A 19,453-nucleotide genomic window follows, 5' to 3' on the forward strand; every position below is an offset into this window, starting at 1 on the left:
CATTCATGTTTCTGCCCACTTTTTAATGGGGTTATTTGGTTTTTGCTTGTTGATTTGTTTAAGTTCAAGATTCTGGATATTAGACCTTTGTCAGATGCATAATTTTCAAATATTTTTCTCCCATTATGTTTACTCTGTTGATTTTTCTTTTGCTGTGCAGAAGCTCTTACACATGTATTTTGAATGGTATCAGGAAAGTTAAAAATGTAGAAACTATATTTCTGGGAGAAACCTCTCTCTCTCTCTCTCTCTCCTGCCCCTCCCCTTTCTCTCTTAATAGCTTGATGCTGTAGTATGATCAGCACATGGGAGCTAGGAAATATTGAAAAGAACATGTATTCTTAGGAACCACTGTGTGTTCTAAATTCCATAGAGCACATATGGAATTCTTTGACTGCATTCCATTCTGCTTTGGCCTAAGTGACTGTGAGACCCTGTGTGAAATGATTTTGGAATTGAACCAATCTACTGCAATGGTTAGTCATCATTACTCATTTATCCTGGTGAGAGAGGTTTCTTTGGATCAGTATAGAACAGTGATTTTCAAACATGATATGTCATAGTTGTAACATTTCACTTTAGATGGTTAATAATAACACTGTACTGAAGTTTGTTAGTGATTTTCGTTTCTTATAAATTAAAAGGGATTCAGGGTTAGCCCTGTAGTAACACTGTGTGCCCTAGCTCACATTTCCTTCTAATCTCTTGAGTAGGCAAAAAAAGGGAACGTTGGAGCCACCACCAAGGATTGCTCATAATCCACAGCCTCTCTTATTGTGCATCAGACATAAATTGGGCACAACAGAGCACGTGTCTACCCTTATTGACCACATCCCTTGAATGTCAGAGCTTTTTAAAAGCTTGAGAATATAATATAAAGGCAAACAGCAAAACAGTATGATTAAGACCTAGGTACAAAGTATGGCTCTCCTTATTTGTGTGGCTGTGGGCACATTATTTAACCTATTTAAACCAGTTTCCTTATCCATTTTGATGATAAAATGTATTTGTGAGGATTCTATAATATCTGTAAAATAGGATTTAGCACAGTACGTGGCAAATAATAATTGTTAAATAACATTATTTGTTCATACTGATAATAAAAGTCAACAGCTCCACATCATAAAGGCTTGAACCTTTCCATGAGCTAGAGAGGAGAACTCTGGTAAGAGTTCTATTTTTTAGCAACACAGATCTCCTAGAATGCCTGAGCAGTAGGGACTGTCCAAGTTTAAGCTTCTAGCAACTGCTAAAGAAGGCCTTCCAGGAATTTCATACTGTGATTTGGGGCTCTGAAGGCCACTAAGACTTTCTCCACTAGTTCTCTAGAATTGAAGGTTTTGGGCTCCAGACAGAAATATATCAGAAAGTTCCCTTTATTTTTTTTAAAAATTTATTTCCAACTATTATTTTAGGTTCAGGAGTACATGTACAACATGTACAGGTTTGTGACATAGGTAAACATGTGCCATGGTGGTTTGCTGCACAGATCATTCCATCACCCAGGTATTAAGCCCAGTATCCATTAGTTATTCTTCCTGATTCTCTCCCTCCTCCCACCCTCCACCCTCCGACAGGCCCCAGTGTGTGTTGTTCCCATCCATGTGTCCATGTGTTCTGATCGTTTAGCTCCCACTTATAAGTGAGAACATGCATTATTTGGTTTTCTGTTCTTGGATTAGCCTTTTCGCTAACTATACAATTAGTGATTCTTCAGGTTCTCTGTGGTTCAGGCCCTCCTGGGTTGTGGGGGCCATTGTGAGGGTCTTTCTTCCTCTCTCTCACTCCTTCTACCTTGTTGCCTTTCCCCACAGAGGGCCATAAGTTGAATGGCTGGCTGTCACAGCTGCTTCAAATACAAATAGCTTGTCATGTTTTCTGATCATAGTTGTTACTTATTCCTCCTTGAAATAAAGGAGGCTTTATCTTGCATCCACACGGTGCTTCTGGGGTCACTTCCTGGAAACCCTTCAGACTCTGGGGTTGGTAGAATGCCAGCCATATCTTCTGCAGGAAACTCTCCTGCAAAAGGGCTACAGCCAATTTGCTCATTGACCAAAAGTTTGCTACTCCTCTGGTTCAGAAAGGGTGAGCTGAGCAGACATCTTTGATTTGCAAAGCTGGCGCAGTAGTTTCAGATTCCATTGAGTATAAGGGAATTTATGTATAAAACAGACTCTTCTGATGGCTGTAATTGGATCTTAAGGGCTGCATCATACATTGTTTTCATGTTCAAAATGGAATCAAGCATGTGGAGAGCATTGCTTTGTGATTCAAAGTCATTGAGCTTCTTCCCAAGCCAGAAAAATCTCTCTTATCCCACCTGCCAAAGGTTCTGTTTCACCCAGACAAGACAAAGCCTCTGCAGTTGAGGGAGCCACACTGGCCCTGATTAGAGAGTGAGCATAGGTAAGGGATTAGAGATCATCAAGGGCTTGAGTTTTGAAGGGTCTATATACACTGTGCATTTCCAACTCCACTGAAGGATCTAAATGCAAAACGAAGCTGCTCCATAGAGCCCCCAGAGCTGATCACAGAAAGCTGCATGCAACTAGACCCCCTTACCACTTCTCTAATCAAAAAATTTGAGGCCAGAGTATTTCAGGAGCTCCCTAACTGACAAGTAGCACCCTATCCTAGATGTTGGACATAAAGACGGATGTTTCTGGAGCCTTACTAGTCCAAACACTGGGACTCTCCAAGCCACTCTGCAGTGAGGACTGTCTTTCTTCCATTGCTAGACAAAGATGGAATCAAGGGATTCTAGGCCTCTTTCCTGCTAGAGCTAAGCAAGGGTGGAGCTTTCAGGGAGACTAAAAGGTAGTGGTGTGGCCTCTTTAGACAACGAAGTGCACACACCAAACCAGCCTCTTTCTAAGCATTAGGGCCAAGTCTCTGCCTGCTTCTTGTGCATAGGGACAGCCAAGTTTGATTGCAGAAGACAAAATAGGCCTTCGGCTGTCATGGCTTAGACAATGGAATTTTTCACAGCTATAGCTGGTTAATTAGAGTTCTGCATTGGGGTTTTGGGACAAAGCTCAGCTAGTAGTGAAGTCTTACTATGCCTTGTTTTATTTTTTTTTGCACGTATGTTTTTTAAATCTAGGGACCTAGCAAGAAGACTGAGCCGTTAAGGCAGGATTCGGATGTTACTGGATATCCTGGGTCTTCTTGACCAGTCACTGTATTAATCACACTTCAGTGTCCCATATGTCCTGGTCCATTTTGTGTTGCCATAACAGACTACTACAGACTGGGTAATTCATAAAGAAAAGAAATTTATTTCTCATAGTTATAGAGGCTGGGAAGTCCAATATCATCCCATGGCAGGAGAGAAGGAGCCCTAGCTCATCCTTTTATCAGGAACCCACTCCCATGATAACTAACTCACTTCCACGATAACGGCATTAGTCTATTCATGAGGGCAGAGCCCTCATCACCTAATCACCTCTGAAAAGGTCACACCTCTCAATAATGTTGCATTAAGGATTAATTTTCAACACATGAACTTGGGGGAACACATTCAAACCATAGCATCACACCATGATTAGGTTCAAAGAGCCCCTTGCCAGAAAGTCTCCATTCATTCTAGAATCTTACTTATTAGAAATTCAATAATATTACCTCTTATAAATAGTGATTGGCAAAATACAATCAAAAAATTAGAAGCTAAACTCCTTTGAGTAACACGTTATTCATTCACTGTCATCTTGCCAAAAGTTGTCTATTAATAATCTAACAAGTTTGGCAGAGACTCCTAGGACCCTATTTCATTGTATGTCCTTTAAATGAGGTTAGTAGTATTCATATCAGAGTTATCTCCAGACCTATCAGGAAGGGTTGAGTCTCCACCCCTCCTCAAAAATTTTCAAGGACCTACCCCCTTCTCTCTGATCCAACTCCAGCTGGCTGCCCTACCCCTGCAGGCCTGGGCCCAGTGGGGATGGCTATTTTACAAGTAATTTTTCTTTCTTTTTTCCATTTCATTTTAACACACAGTTCCTTGGATAAGAAACCATGTTCTTCCTCAGGCCTCAAGAAACCAGGGCTCATGGTTCAGCTCATGCCATAACTACTTAATTAAGAAAGTTCCTCTGAGAAATCTACATGCTTGAGTCACACTGTACACTTTATACTTTGATAATATTAATTCATAGTATTAATTTTTCACATCTGCCCAATAGAACCTTACTTTCTATGTCAGGGAATGGTCAAGGATTCTCATTTTAAGCATTTCATATGTTACTTTATCAGGTCAGTTAAAATACTTGCACATTTTTGCCCTCAGTCAAGAGGCAAAAACTTGTGAGCTGGTTTAATCAGATGATTCTCTTAATCCTCTAGGGGAGATTAACTGAATGGACTGTATGTTGAGAAATGAGCAGAGGAAGAGCTAGAGTTAAAGCTTTGGACACCTGCTTAGTCAAGGTAGGGAAGATGCTTAAAGTAAAAGGCCTACTGGAAAAGGGATAGGAAACCACAAAGGCCATTTTAGAACAACTCACAATGATAACTTCAATTAGGCAAAAAATAAAATGAAATGAAACTTCCTAACACTGAAAGCTGCTATGTATTATGAACCTTATAGCCATCCATATACTATGTTTTCTCAGAAAGTAGTTCTCAAAAGTTTGTCATAGTCAGGTACATACTTACTTGGAAATATTTGTGCAGTATTGCATCTTAAGGATCCGGAGTTGTTTGCAGCCTATCTGAAGGTCCTCAAGGATTTGGTCAGTAAGCAAGACACAACCAGAGATATCCAAAATGTGCAGGTAATGGCATTTTGCCGATAACATCTCCATCGCTGAGTCAGTAATCTGAACACAGAGCCAAAGTAAATACTGGTTATTCAAACACTATCTCAGGGAAGAACAGTGCCTTAGTCACTTTGGGCAACTATAATAAACTACCACAGACTGTGGCTTAAACATCAAACATTTATTTCTCACAGTTCTAGAGGCTGGGAAGTCCAAGATCAAGACAAAGATAGAGGTACCTGCAATTGGTGTCTTGGGAAGTCCCTCCTTATTTGCAGATGCCTCCATTCTTGCTATCTTCTCACATGGCAGAGAGAGAGAGAGCTGTAGTCTTTCTCTTCTTATATGGTCATAATCCCATCATGGGAGCTCTACCCTTATGATCTCTTCTAAATCTGTTTACTCCCAAAGGCCCCACTTTCTATTACTGTCACAGTGGGAGTTAGGGTTTCAACATAATAATTTTTGGAGGACAAACATTCAATTCATAACAAATAGAGTAACAAAATCAGACACTTGCATATTCTCTTTCACCCAGCTTGTCACATAATGGGCCTACAATTCAAGTGAGTTGTTTAACTGTTTCCAAATAAGGTCAGAACAGTAAAATATCTGCCTCAAGTAGCACCAATAGAAATTATTATCTTAGCAAGGCACGGTGGCTCATGCCTATAATCCCAGCACTTTGGTAGGCTGAGGCAGGCAGATCGCTTGAACCCAGTTTGAGACCAGCCTGGGCCACATGGTGAAACTCCCAAAAATACAAAAATTAGCTGGGCATGGTGGCACGTGCCTGTAGTCCCAGCTACTTGGGAGGCTCTGGTGGGAGGATTGCTTGAGCCTGGGAGGTCAAGTGCTGCAGTAAGCCGAGATCACGCCACTGCACTGAGTGACATAGCCTCAGTGACAGAGCGAGAACCTGTGCCCTGCCCCGCCCCCCACACAAAAAAAGTTGTGATTTTGCTGTTATTTTCATTTAAGAGTCCTCTGGTTTGGATGGAAAACTTCATCAAAATTTTTTAGTAATACCTGTCACACCAATATGAGCAACTTACGAAATGCTATAGAGATGGGATTTGGCTTTAAATTTAAAATCCTCTCTAAGGCATCATCAATTTAAAAACATATGTTTAATAACATTACATGCTACAAAACTACAAAATATATATCTCCCAAAGTTAATCTGCAGACAGGCTCATATTACTATGAGAAGGGACCTGGACATCACTGATGGTTTAGATGTAAAAAAGATGGAGTAACCTGGTTCTGGAAAGGGACAAGTAGGTGAGACAGATGTTTGGAAGCAAGAGGAGAAAGAAGCAGAAGCCACAGAGACTACACAAATCCCACTCTGAAATATCCTGCCAAGGGTTCCAACATCTTACAGTTTTGCCCAGATGTCCTACAGAGGTAATTCAAGTATACTACTTAGAGTATTTCACTTACTCCAGGACTAGCTTTCAAATTTATAGCTAAACTGAGCCTTGCTGCAGAATCAACTAGATTACTCTCTCCAAAGGAATTTTTTTCCAACTGGATTCAATTTCTTATTTTAAATGTTTGAACATTCTGAAAAACATACGCCATAAGGCTTGGCTCTTGTTTTAACATAAAGTTAAAAGAAAAAGCACTTCAGTTTGGAACATATACTTTTTAAGTTTGGAAAAAGAGATGTTGTCATTGTCTAAACATGCTTTGTTTCCAGAATACGCTCAGGACCAAGGTTAAACATTACAACTGACTCTCACAAAAATGCCTCAGACATTCCTGCCATACTAGGTTGATCTCTGAGGATCTGATGTCATTGATAAAAGAAAAAAAAAAGCCCACAGAATTGTAGAAGAAAGGAAGGACAACAAAGTGATGGAAAAGTCCAGGGGAGGTGGAGTTCAGAGTAGCAGGTTTGGTTTGATACTATGAGAGCTGAAAAGGAGCCTGACAGTTCCTGTAGATCAGTAGCTCAAGTTGTTCAATGACTGACGTGATGTTGTTGGGAGTTATGGATTAAGGGCTGGGAACTAGAGATGGAAATAACTTTGCTACATTTTTAACTCCCAGATATAAGGTCCTGGTCCCAGCCTCATTGGGCAGATTATGTTACTTCCAACACAACTACTTTTGATTCCTTGAAAAAATGTTTTGGTTTATTTTTAAATGAAATTATTTTATATTTTAGAAATAATATAAGCACATTGCCAAAAAAATAGCAATAATAGCAAAGGAAAGCAACTACAAATTTATCACCTTAACATAACTACTTTTAATGTTCTGGAGTATTTCTTGCTAGTTTCTCATTCCTATCCCCACTAACAGATTTGTAAATACAGTAATTACATTTATTTTGCATCCTCTTTTTTTTCTTTCTTTCTTTTTTTTTTTGCTCTGTTGCCCAGGCTGGAGTGTAGTGGCACAATCTCGGCTCACTGCAACCTCCGCCTCTCAGGTTCAAACAATTCTCCCACCTCAGCCTCCTGTGTAGCTGGGATAACAGGTGCCCGCCACCACGCTCAACTAATTTTTGTATTTTTAGTAAAGACAGGGTTTCACCATGTTGGTCAGGCTGGTCTCAAACTGATGACCTCAAGTGATCCGCCCACCTTGGCCTCCTGAAGTGCTGGGATTACAGGGGTGAGCCACCATGCCCGGCCTTTTTTTTTTCTCCAAGTTGGGTTTCACCATGTTTCCCAGGCTGGCCTGGAACTCCTGGGCTCAGACTGTCTTCTTGCCGTAGCCTCCCAAGTGGCTGGGACCATAGCTGCTCACCACCAAACCTCGCTTTCATCTTGCTTTTTTGTTTTTCCTAGTGCACTCTTATACTACTTCACAGTCTTCATATTTACAATCTTTAATTATTATAAAATGTTTTATTTAGTAGATGTAGTTTAGTTTATCATTTGCATATTTCTGGTCATTTCCGTTGTTTTCAAGTTTTTACTATTTAAATAACATTTTGATGACTGTTCATAAATATAGTCTTTTCCAAGTTTTGGACTGTTTCCCTTAGGATAGATTTCAGAAAGTGGATTTGTATGCTATGGTTTGAATGTTTGTTCCCTCCAAAACACATGTTGAAACTTAACCCAAGATGTGGCAGTATTGAGAGGCGGGGCCCTTAAGAGGTGATCGGGTCATGAAGGCTCTGCTCTCATCAGTGGCTTAACCTGTTATCATGAGAGTGGGACTGGTGGCTTTATAAGAAGAAGAAAGGTCTGAACTAGCCCGTTAACATGCTCAGCTCCCTTGCCATGTGATTCCCTGCATTGCCTTGGAATTCTGCAGAGAGTCCTTGCCAGCAAGAAGGTTCTCCACCAAATGCTCCACCTTGACCTTGGACTTCCCAGCCTCCAGAAATGTAATATTACTAAATTTTGTTCTTATAAATTACCCAGTTTCAGGTATTCTGTTATACACAACAGAAAACGGACTAAGACAGGGTATGACCACTTTTGTGGCTCTTGTTTACGAATTTTCACATTGCTTCACAAAAGTATTATACCCATCTATAATGCTATCTACAATATAAGGACCACTTTCACTGACCCCCTGCCAACCACTGGGCATTACCATTAAAAAATGTGCAATTTGGTAGGTAATAAATGATACCTCAAATAATAATGTTTTAACTTGGATTTCTTTCTTATGTTGGATCTTTTTCCACATTGTTTACTAGTAGTATTTTCTCTGATTTGAATTCCCCAGCTCTGGCACTATTTAATTGTGACCATACGCAAGTTGCTTAAATTCTCCGAGCCTCGGTTTCCCCATTTGTAGAATGGTTACCCAAGATTGCCACAGAACTAAAGGAGAACATGTATGTGACCAGTGACTAGCATAAAGTAAGCACTCAATAAATGGTAGCTATAATTATGATTATTCATCTCCTTTGCCATTAATATATGCGATTTTTTTTTTTAGTAGGACCTCTTTATACAAAAGAGAACTTGACTGTTGGCTTTCAGTTTGCTGAATTATACTTTTGTTTCTTCTCCCCTTTGCCCCCTCTCCACCAATTCCTGTTTTGATTATATGAGAAGTCAGGTAATTTTACTAGCATTTCTGGTGACGATCCCAAGAAAAAACTGCCTTGAAGATGGACAGCAAGAAAGGGGCTGAATAATCCACAAAATGAACTTTTAGGTTAATAATAGTTGGTTTCATGAGATATTAACTAATGAAAATCTAATGCAGTAAGAAATAATGTGCTTTAAAGGTCAGGCCAAAAAGAGAGTCCAAGTTTTTGCTCTAGCTTTTTGTTAAACCCTTGAACTGTGGGAGGGCTTTTAAATATAAAAGCATATTTTGAATATAAGCGGAGTGTGGTGGCTCATGCCTGTAATCCTAGCACTTTGGGAGGCTGAGGCAGATGGATCACTTGAGCCCAGGAGTTTGAAATCAGCCTGGGCAACATGGTGAAACCCCATATCTACAAAAAATACAAAAATTAGCTGGGTATGCCTGTAGTCCAGCTACTCAGGAGGCTGAGGTGGGAGGATCACTTGAGCCTGGGAGGTTGAGGCTGCAGTGAGCTGTGACTGCACTACTATACTACAGCCTGGGAGACAGAGTGAGACCCTGTCTCATATATATATATATTATGATATATATATAAAATATATTAATATATCTTATATATATAAAATAATATATATTATATATAATATATATAATATATATTATATATAATATATAATATATATTATATATATAATATATAATATATGTATCTTATATATAATAAATATATCTAATATATAATATATATTAGATATATTTCCAAGAGAGGGAGAGGCTCTTAGGAAATTATCTTCTTGCATATTATGTTATATTATGCTATATTTGGCTATTTCCTAAGAGCTCTATTGTATTATTTTCATTTATTTGTGAGAATATAGCTGTGGTAGATTAAAAATGACCACAAATGCTTTGCAGCTACTGTCAGCAAGAAGTAGAGTCTGTTTCCTCACCTCTTAAATCTAAGCTAACCTTGTGACTTGCTTTGACCAAAGGAATGGAGCAGAAGTCATATTCTTCTGAGCCAGGCCTCAAGATGCCTTGCAGCTTCTACCTTTAGCCCTTAGCCTCTTGGAATGTGTTACTGCCCTTGAAGCAGCTCAGCTAGCTTGTTGGAGGATGAGACCACATGAAGCAGGAGGAAGCTGTCCCAGCTGGGTCCCCTAGGCCAACCAGCTCTAAGGGGAGTCAAGAGATGACTGCAAAGAGATGACTGCAGCTGCCTGGGCAACCCTGGGGCCAACCACTGTCAGAAGAACCACACAGCCAAAACCAGCCCAAATTCCTGGCCCACAGGTTTGTGAGAAAATAAAATGGTAGTTGTCTTAAGCCACTGAGTTTGGGAGTGACTGGTTACATAGCAGTAGATCAGCCAATACTATGTGCCAAGAATCTCATCCTTTGTAATATATGGTAAAATATGACCCATTGATCATTTCTTTTTTTTTTTATACTTTAAATTTTAGGGTACATGTGCACAACGTGCAGGTTTGTTACATATGTATACTTGTGCCATGTTGGTGTGCTGCACCCATTAACTCATCATTTAACATTAGATATATCTTGTAATGCTATCCCTCCCCTCTCCCACCACCCCACAACAGACCACGGTGTGTGATGTTCCCCTTCCTGTGTCCATGTGTTCTCATTGTTCAATTCCTACCTATGAGTGAGAACATGCGGTGTTTGGTTTTTTGTCCTTGCAATAGTTTGCTGAGAACGACGGTTTCCAGCTTCATCCATGGGGAATCCTTTCCCCATTTCTTGTTTTTGTCAGGTTTGTCAAAGATCAGATGGTTGTAGATATGCAGCATTATTTCTGAGGGCTCTGTTCTGTTACATTGGTCTATATCTCTGTTTTGGTACCAGTACCATGCTGTTTTGGTTACCGTAGCCTTGTAGTATAGTTTGAAGTCAGGTAGCGTGATGCCTCCAGCTTTGTTCTTTTGGCTTAGGATCGACTTGGCAATGCGGGCTCTTTTTTGGTTCCATATGAACTTTAAAGTAGTTTTTTCCAATTCTGTGAAGAAAGTCATTGGTAGCTTGATGGGAATGGCATTGAATCTATAAATTACCTTGGGCAGTATGGCCGTTTCACCATATTGATTCCTCCTACCCATGAACATGGAATGTTCTTCCATTTGTTTGTATCCTCTTTTATTTCATTGAGCAGTGGTTTGTAGTTCTCCTTGAAGAGGTCCTTTACGTCCCTTGTAAGTTGGATTCCTAGGTATTTTATTCTCTTTGAAGCAATTGTGATGATTTCTTTTCCTTATGACCATTTCGAAACCTCTAATTGATTTTCCTTATGGTCATTTTAAAACCTCTAAGCTGAAAGAGTTTCCAAACATGTTAGCCAGCTGCACTAAGAAAATAAAGGTTGAAAAGGGTAGGATTGTCATGGGGAATCCCAGAATTAGCAAATCTCTTACTCCTCTCCCTTTACATTATAAGTCTGTAGAATTGGGATAAAGTTACCTCACTAAATCCTATTTGCTCAGTACTCTATGCCTTTCCACTCCTAATTTCCCCATCTGTAAAATGAGGGTAATTTAAAACAGACAAAAAATAGTGTTTACTCTCATCTCTCAGTGTTTCAGTGGTCTGGAGACATTTCTCCAAATAATGAACTTTTTGGGTAAAATGTTTTACCATATTAGTATAAGAGAAATTCTGTGCATGCCCTGGGGATTTCGCCCAGCTCACAAGTTTGTGCAGCTTTAGCTGAGCCCGGGGCCTTAGGGGAGAGCAGCCAGGCTTTGTGACCTGGCTCAGTCACCTTCTCAGATGTATTTCACCTGCAGGACAGTTCAAGTAGCCTTGGGCACACCCAGTTCTCTCCCTTTTGTAGACTGTCATTCTCAAGAATAACTATAGAATGTGCTGGGGATGTAACATCCTGAGACCGAGGATAGGGCGTACTGACTGGAACAGCCAGGCTCTGTTCCAGTTCCCCCTAGAAACAGGACATCTTTCCATGCTTCAGCCCAGTGGGTCAAGTGAACCCAAGGTTATAAAACCCAAGATGGTCCACCTTCCAGAGTCCCTCAGCTGCGGTGCAAGTGGAACATTTACAGTTGAGATTTCATCCACCTTGAGCAGCTTTCCTGAGCCTTGGGAAACAGGCCCTCCAGGAATCCTCGGCTTCTGTTGTCACTTGCCGCCTATCTGTAAATCTGCTTCATGAAGCTTTTTGCATATGAATGTGTCCTGTCTCACCAGACTCAGACAAGTTGGTAACCAGTGCACAGTGGACCTGCTTCACATCACCTACACTTGTAGGACAGAAATGCATTTCTAAAGCACTGGCCTGCTTTCGCTTACCTTATCCCTCTCAGAGGTGCATTGCAGAGACATTTTGTCATTGTTCAGGACTTTGCTTTAATTTTTCTCATTTCCCACCCCCTTTTCTTTCTAATCATTACTAACTCCCACTTCACATCAGTCATGAGGGTCGAAAGTGACAGTGTTAACCACTGCCTAGTGCACTGCTGAGTGCTTTAAACTGGCCCCAGAGCAACCAGCTTTTCCTCTGATTTGTAGCTATATTTGTTTTCCTTGGCATTTTAGTGTCGAGTAGGATGAGGTCACAGTACTACTGACTGACCTTCGAGGTGAGGTGGTTGCAAGGAAAAGCTGGCCTTTCTGGGGATAGATAAGGTGACCATTCAAAATTCACTTGTGGATTTTTGGGAAACCTGGCATAGAATGATGAACCAGACACCAATGTGTTTTACGGCTCATCAAAATCAACATAAGTGGAATATGTTAGGCTGGACCACAGCCTTATGAATTCAGGGTGAGTTGAGGAGTATTCAGATTGGTCCAGATGATGGTCCCCACATCTTCTTAATCAGGATACTCATCTGACCCACAGTCTGACCAGAACAATTCAGATGGTAAAGCTAAACCTTTCTACTCCTTTGTATCAGCGTTCTAAAATACTTGACTCTTCCTTCTTCCTCTTTCTCCCTCTAAACCTTTGATACAGAATGATGCATTTCATGTATATTTGTTTAACATCCCCCTTAGCTTCTGGGCTGCAAGACAATAGCCATGCACAGTTTACAGAAGGAATTCTCTCAGCCTTCATAACAAAAAACAAAAAACCAAAGCAAACAAACAAACAAAATCCTCTGCCCTATTTTCTGTTTGCACTGAAGCCTTTTCTTTTCTCATTCTCCTACTTTCTGCTTTAGAGCCACTAAGAAACCCAGTCTCCATCTGTGCCTGCTTTATAGCCAGGGCAGTTCTCACTTCTCACTAAGCCATGTGTTGCCCATATGTCTGTGTGCTATGAACGCAAGAATCCCGGTGAACTATCACTATTTAAGCTGCAGAGAATGAGTTGGTCAGCGCTGCTAGTGTTCTGGGTCCCTTGACCCAGCTCACTAATAGAACCAGATGATGCTGACCAGAAAGACATCTGGTTCCCCTAGTTCTAAACAAGTATATTATTAAACAAAAATAATTTTGCCGTGAACTTTTTGGCTTAGTTTTGTCATGGTTTACCACATCTTTTTCCCTGCTGCCTCCTCCTTTTTATTGCAGCACAATTAGCTAACCATACAAACCATACAACATAGAAGCTGAACTTCTAGATTAAATAAAGCATAGGGCATCTTGAGAGTTGGTGTGATGCTGCAGTAAACAAAAGCCTTCAGTGTGCACAATAGAAGAGAACACGATTGTTAATAACCTTGTAATTTCTGAGGATTTTCAAAAAAATTTCTTAATTTTCTTCCTTCTTCATATTTTGCTAACTCCACGTTTTTGCTGTTAATTTGTGTTGATCAATATCTTCCACTTTAGAGACTTTCCTCTTATGTCTGGTAATCCTTTTGTTCATGATTAAGAGTGGAGGACTAAAAACTAATCGGAAGGTGTGAGTACATGCATCTCTACTGTAAGCTTCAATGAAGGATGATCTAGGTGGGTTATTTGTTGGGAACCACCCCTGTCAGTCATTTTAGGTCTTTCATCTTGGGCTACTCAGGGTTCCCAGAGAAAAGGCTACCAATCTCCCACCTGGAGAAAAAGATCTGGCAGCCAAGTTCTTGATGCTCAGTTGGAAAAAGTGCTTGAATATCTCTGCACTCAGCATTGAGTCACTTAGTTAGCCTAGCAACCCTCTGTTTCAGTATCTCTAGAGTAGTGGGTAATTCAAGAACAATTTTGGCCCTCACCTCCACCAGAGAACATGTGGTAAGGTCTGGAGCGATGGGATCTAATGTGCTACTGACATATAGTGAGTAGAGGGCAGGCATGCTGTTAAACATCTACAGTGCACGGGACACACACACACACACACACCCCACTACAGAGAATTTTCTTGCCCAAAATATCAATAGTGTCAGGGATGAAGAACCAGAATTTAGGAAATAAATCTCCAGGCTTCTGTTTGGGGTGGGGAGAGACAGTTGCCCAGATTTATGGAGTAGGGGCTGGAATCTAGAGATCTATCTACTTCTTAAGAATCTCTAACTCAGTCTCCCTCATTTTCATCCCCACTCTTAACCCAGTTCCAAAGGTACACAGTGCTCCCAAGCTTGAAGATTGTGGTGTAAATCAGATTTTTTTTTTCCCAGCTTTCTGTACTGTTGGCTTAGGATTCAAAGGAGTCTCTGGTCTGCTAAATTAGTCCATCTATTTTCAAGCTTCCAAATTTTTGTTGCTCTTATCTCCTCTCCTGTTTTCCTTATCCATATGGGCCCTCACTCTTCATCTCTAGTTTTGGTAGGGTTTCAAGAGGAACAAAATTATATGTGTATATTCAGTCTACTATTATTAATCCAGAACCTGAGATCTCTAGTTCTTTACATGGAGAAAAGTCCATAGTATATTAAAAAGTAGGTTACAATGTATTTTGGAAAGTATGATTCTATTATTTTAAAAAACAAGGCAAAACACAAACTTTCTGTAACTATTTCTAATCTCTTTGTGCATAGAAAAAAATCTAGAAGAATAAAATACCAGCAATGGTTATGTCCAGGTGGTGATTTACTTTCTCCCTTAAGCTTTTATATGTAGTCCAAATTTTGCATAATGAGTACTTACTTCATTTATATACAGAGGTCCCAGAAAAATTATAAAACGCTTGAAAATAACACAAAAGATGATGGTATGTCCTTGGAGTGTCAAACTGGAACACTGTTTAACAGGCCTACCTGGAGAATTCTATAGGAAATCATGCCTTTGTTTGACATACTATTTACTGTCCACTAAGGCCCTAGCTCAATGAAGTTATATGTTGTTATATTTTTGTCCAGGAAAGATGCAAATTATTTGTATCTGGTAGAAACTGTAACCCCAAGGTTATGGATTTAATAACTTGTAAAACACTTTTAGATCTAACCTAACACTCTTAATGCAACATTCTTTCATCAGTTCCTACAAATACTAAGTTCATTCAAGTGCTCTACGCACTGGCTTTGTCATTTTGTTGGTTCTCTCATTAGTGAATTAAAGAAATCTTTGACACATGTTTATATTTGTATGAGAATTATGTTTTTAACTTTTGGAAAATTCTACTTTGACACCAGTGGAATCATAAGCTATTTCCAATTTGAGGATACAAGAAAAAAATCCAATGAATACCTCAACCATGGCAAAGAAAACACATTCTGAGTCCAGCCCTGATCGCTGTCCTGCCTTGTCCCTTGGCAGTGCTTAAATTGGATGTGTTTGAGCCCTGATTCCTGCACATACCTTTGGACAGCCAGCAATGCTGAGAGATGTGAGGTTAATGCAGTAAATGGCCAGTGCTTTGATAATCATATCTGACAGCTGGGAGCAATAAGAGACATCCAAATGTTCCAAGATCACTGAGCTTTTGCAGAATGCCTGCAAAAAATTCCAAGGTCAAATTTTTTCTTTTCTTTAGTCATCTAGAACTGTCTTACTTATAGAAGCTTATTAAATGTACATTTCAGTCCCTGAAATACAGATGTTAGATCTTGATGCCCAAAAAAAATAATTTTAAAAACCCATGTTACATCCAATATCTGTTTATAGCAAAAGATATTCACAAAGCAGCTTAACAGCTTAGTGATATTCAAATACCTGCTAACAAAATTTGGTTTTCTTGAAGTTAGGTCTAATGAAATTTGACTCATATGGTCAGTAATGAGTAGAAGAAAAGAAATCTGAGGGTAAGATTATATGGCAGACACTTCAAGATTGACAGTGGAATGTAATGGAAAGAACAGATTCTTTGGAATCAGACAGACCCGAGTTTTACTTTTGTTTCTACAATTTATTATTTCTGAAATCTTAGCAAGTTACTATCTTTCTGAGCCTCAGTTTCCTTTTTTTTTTTTTTTTGAGAGTCTTGCTCTGTTGCCCAGGCTGGAGTGCAATGGTGCAATCTCAGCTCACTGCAACCTCTGTCTGCCAGGTTCAAGTGATCTTGTGCCTCTTGTGCCTACTGGGATTATAGGCGTGCACCACCACACCCGGCTAATTTTTTTTTTTTTTTTTTTTTAGTAGATATGGGGTTTCTCTAGGCTGCCCAGGCTGGTCTTGAACTCCTGACCTCAAGTGATCCACCCTCCTCGGCCTCCCAAGGTGCTGGGATGATAGGCATGAGCCACTGTGCCCAGCTCCTCTTTTTTAACTTAGGGAAAATAATATCTACTCTCTAGCATTGTTTTGAAATGCTGAAATGTTCACCTGAAATATCTAGGACTAGAAAAAGGCCTGGAAATCATTCCCTTTATATCAATACTTCTTAATTTTCATTCCTACTTTTCAGTTAGAAAATAACTCAGTGATAAGAATCCATGAGGAAATAACACTTAAAAGTTTACAACTCAGCAGTTATACAAGAACAAAACAATCCACAACAGTAAACTTAACTGTAATTGTAAAAATATATTTAAAAAGCAATAGGAGTAGAAATTGGAAACCATGATGAAAGAAAGAAAAAAGAAAGAAAGAGAAGAAAAGACAAGAGAAGAGAAGAGAAAAAGAAAAGGAGGAAATTTCCTCCCCCAAAATGTGAGAATTATTATAATTATCTACATGTGCTCAATCACTCTAAGAATTCTGCCTCATTATGAAGCAGCTCCTCTTAGAATACAAAGTTAGAGACCTCAGTAAATGATAGTTCACCATTAATTTTAGTTGTAAGTACTAGATTTTAGTAACCCTAATGGGTTACTAAAGATACTTCTTATTTATATATAAAAATGGATGTCCACTGGACTACATATTATTTTCCTCTCAGGAATGAGAGAAGGGTCAGTGCATGGGCATCAGAATGACTTTAGAGGTAAAACCGCCAGTGGGCCTCTCTCCCACTGCTTATGCCAATTTACTCTTGTTTTAGCCCTAAGGAAGTTTGGAACTAGTTAGCCAGCTATTTTCTTTAGCAAGTTAACAGAGTAGGGAAGATTTCCAGGAGAGGCAGTGTAGCCTAACAGTTAAAACTAGGACTGTGGCATCACACAGAGTGGGGTGAGAAGCCTGGCTCTGCTACTGTGGGTTAGTGCACCTCTGAGAGCCCGTGTCTCCTTGGGTAAATGGTGATAATAATACCCATATCAAAGAGTGGTTGTGTAGATTATATGAAATTATATATATATATATATATATATATATATATATATATATATGTGATGTGGCTCTTAGCACAAAATAGATTCTCTAGCTATCTCTAAGATTTTATATACTGTGTTAGTTGAGAGGCAGTATGCACACTGGCTAGTGCTTGGCACATAGTAAGCACCCCATAAAAGTTAACAAGTGCTTACTTCAGCAGCACAGATACTAAAATTGGAAAAATGCAGAGATTAGCCTGTCCCCTGAACAAGGATGACACAGATTTGTGAAACATTCAATTTTTTTTTCAGTTAGGAGGAGAAAGTTCAAGAGATCTATTGTATATGATGACTACAGTTAGTAACAATGTATTGTATACTTGAAATTTGCTAATGGATTTTAAATGTTCTCACCATAAAAAGTATCATAAGTATGTAAGGTGATGAATGTTAATTAGCTTGATTTAACCATTCCACAATGTGTGTGTGTGTGTGTGTGTGTGTGTGTGTGTGTGTGTGTATCAAAACAGCATGTTGTACTTCATAAATATATACAATTTTTATTTGTCAGTTAAAAATTGTAAGCCATTAAAAAGAATAAATGTTAACTACTATCAGGATTTGCACATGACACCAATAATAACAAAGATGCACAAATGTATTGTGCTTTGAGAAAAACTGAAAGATATTGGTTATTTAACCCTAAGTCATCATCTTTTCCTGACCACAACAGCCAACAGTGATTCATTCTTTGATCTCATGCAGAACTTGTCTTTTTCAACTGATTCAGCACTTAGGGTATTTGACTCATTCCTGTATTGCATGAAAATCTGTCTTGTCTGGCAACTACATGACGGTAAAAATTAGAAGGGGCAGCTTGTCAGGAGATAGCTTGGGACCTGTCACTGGAGATAATCAAGCATAGTGGGGCACACCCAAGGAGGTACAGAAAGGAAGCTACCTTTGAATTATTGGAATCAGTGGCCTTGAATCTCAGTTTGGAGATTCAATAAGAATGCAATAAGCCCCTTGTACTGCCTGGAAATCTGCTAGCTTTCATATCCCTTTCCCAAACATCATATTAGAACACAGTAAGTGCTCAGTAAATACTAGTTGGTTCACTGATCCTTTATGTCTTCAAGAAAATTAAGAAGTCTCTTTTAATAATACAAGAATTTTTATGTTGCAAGGAGTAAGGTGACATTGTTTTTCCCTTGTTAGAGACATTAACATTGTTAGAGAGAATGGACAGTTAGACGAACCAGAGAAAAATTAAAGCAAGAAAGAATATTTAAACTATAAGAATAATTTATTGAAAGATGAAACAAGCTTTAAAGGGAGATTCAAGGCTCTTCGTGTCTGAAAACCCTCTTCAGTAGCATTTGCCAATGTCTTAGACTGCTCGAATCAATTCTGCCTTATGCCTTTTTAAAAGCTCTAATATTCTTTAAAGACAAATGTTCTCAGAGGTTTTAAATTTAAAACTAACTTAAAAATGATTACAAGGTCTATGATACATTCATGGTACCATTCTCATCCATGGAAAATCTGAGGCACAAAAATTGGTCTAAGGCTTTATGCTAAATCAGTGGCAGACTGGCGACCTAAAGTCAGAACTTTTCCTCTCTTAGAATTCGTGTTTTCCTTTAAACACATATAAGTCATATTAAGTACTTAAATCTGCAAGCATGTTTCAACATAATCACTCATGAAATTCCATTTCCCCCCCTACAGATAAGATTACAATATACACTTCTGGCTCCAGTGCTGCAGAATCATACTTCTATCAATACTGCTGATTTTCTTTTCTTGGAAAATGCAACACTAAATTTCTTCCAAGTCAAAATTTTTTACAGCAAAGACAGAGATAAAATGCAAACTTTATCAAGTTTGGCTCCTCTCCCATGTATCAGCCAATTTTGCTGTGGGTTAACAATCTAGAAGAAAACTTCCATATCTCTTAGCGAGTTAGATCATTCCTTCTTGTGTCTTCTGAGCTGAGTCACGGTGTAGGGGCTTAATGACTACATTCCTAAATAGGGTACGTAGAGGAGACCGAATTTCACTCATATTTATTGACTGTCACAATAATGTGCTTCTGCCAAAATCCTGATTTAAACCATTTTGACAGGTGGCAGCTTC

At 39.2% G+C, this 19,453-nt stretch overlaps 2 protein-coding genes and 1 non-coding gene across 30 annotated transcripts in view; 2 read left to right on the forward strand and 1 right to left on the reverse strand.

Annotated features, from left to right (window-relative positions):
• FAM185A (family with sequence similarity 185 member A) overlaps positions 1-19,453 on the forward strand; it is a 191,567-nt gene that overhangs the window by 82,869 nt on the left and 89,245 nt on the right. For 2 of the 7 annotated variants that reach the window (XM_054559639.2, XM_063726109.1), the window contains exon 10: positions 9,767-10,067. The exons of 4 other annotated variants lie outside the window; for them this stretch is intronic. The gene's annotated coding sequence lies outside the window, so the exon portion shown is untranslated. Of the gene's footprint in view, positions 1-4,344; positions 6,621-9,766; positions 10,068-19,453 lie in introns of those variants that run through there. One more of the 7 variants, XM_054559637.1, reaches the window with a different exon arrangement.
• The window catches only part of FBXL13 (F-box and leucine rich repeat protein 13), a 277,460-nt gene that overhangs the window by 5,733 nt on the left and 252,274 nt on the right, over positions 1-19,453 (reverse strand). For 18 of the 22 annotated variants that reach the window (XM_054559623.2, XM_054559618.2, XM_054559619.2 and 15 more), the window contains 2 exons: positions 15,480-15,614; positions 4,657-4,820 (listed from right to left, as the gene is read on the reverse strand). In XM_054559623.2, the coding sequence (XP_054415598.1) occupies positions 4,657-4,820; positions 15,480-15,614 (299 nt within the window). The remainder of the gene's footprint in view (positions 1-4,656; positions 4,821-15,479; positions 15,615-19,453) is intronic. The other 4 variants (XM_054559624.2, XM_054559620.2, XM_054559616.2 and 1 more) reach the window with 1 other exon arrangement.
• LOC112134437 (U6 spliceosomal RNA) lies at positions 17,517-17,618 on the forward strand. The gene has a single exon (XR_002915869.1). It is a non-coding gene; the product is annotated as a U6 spliceosomal RNA (small nuclear RNA).

The sequence above is a fragment of the Pongo abelii genome, chromosome 6, assembly GCF_028885655.2.
Source record: "Pongo abelii isolate AG06213 chromosome 6, NHGRI_mPonAbe1-v2.0_pri, whole genome shotgun sequence".
Classification (NCBI taxonomy): Eukaryota; Metazoa; Chordata; class Mammalia; order Primates; family Hominidae; genus Pongo; species Pongo abelii.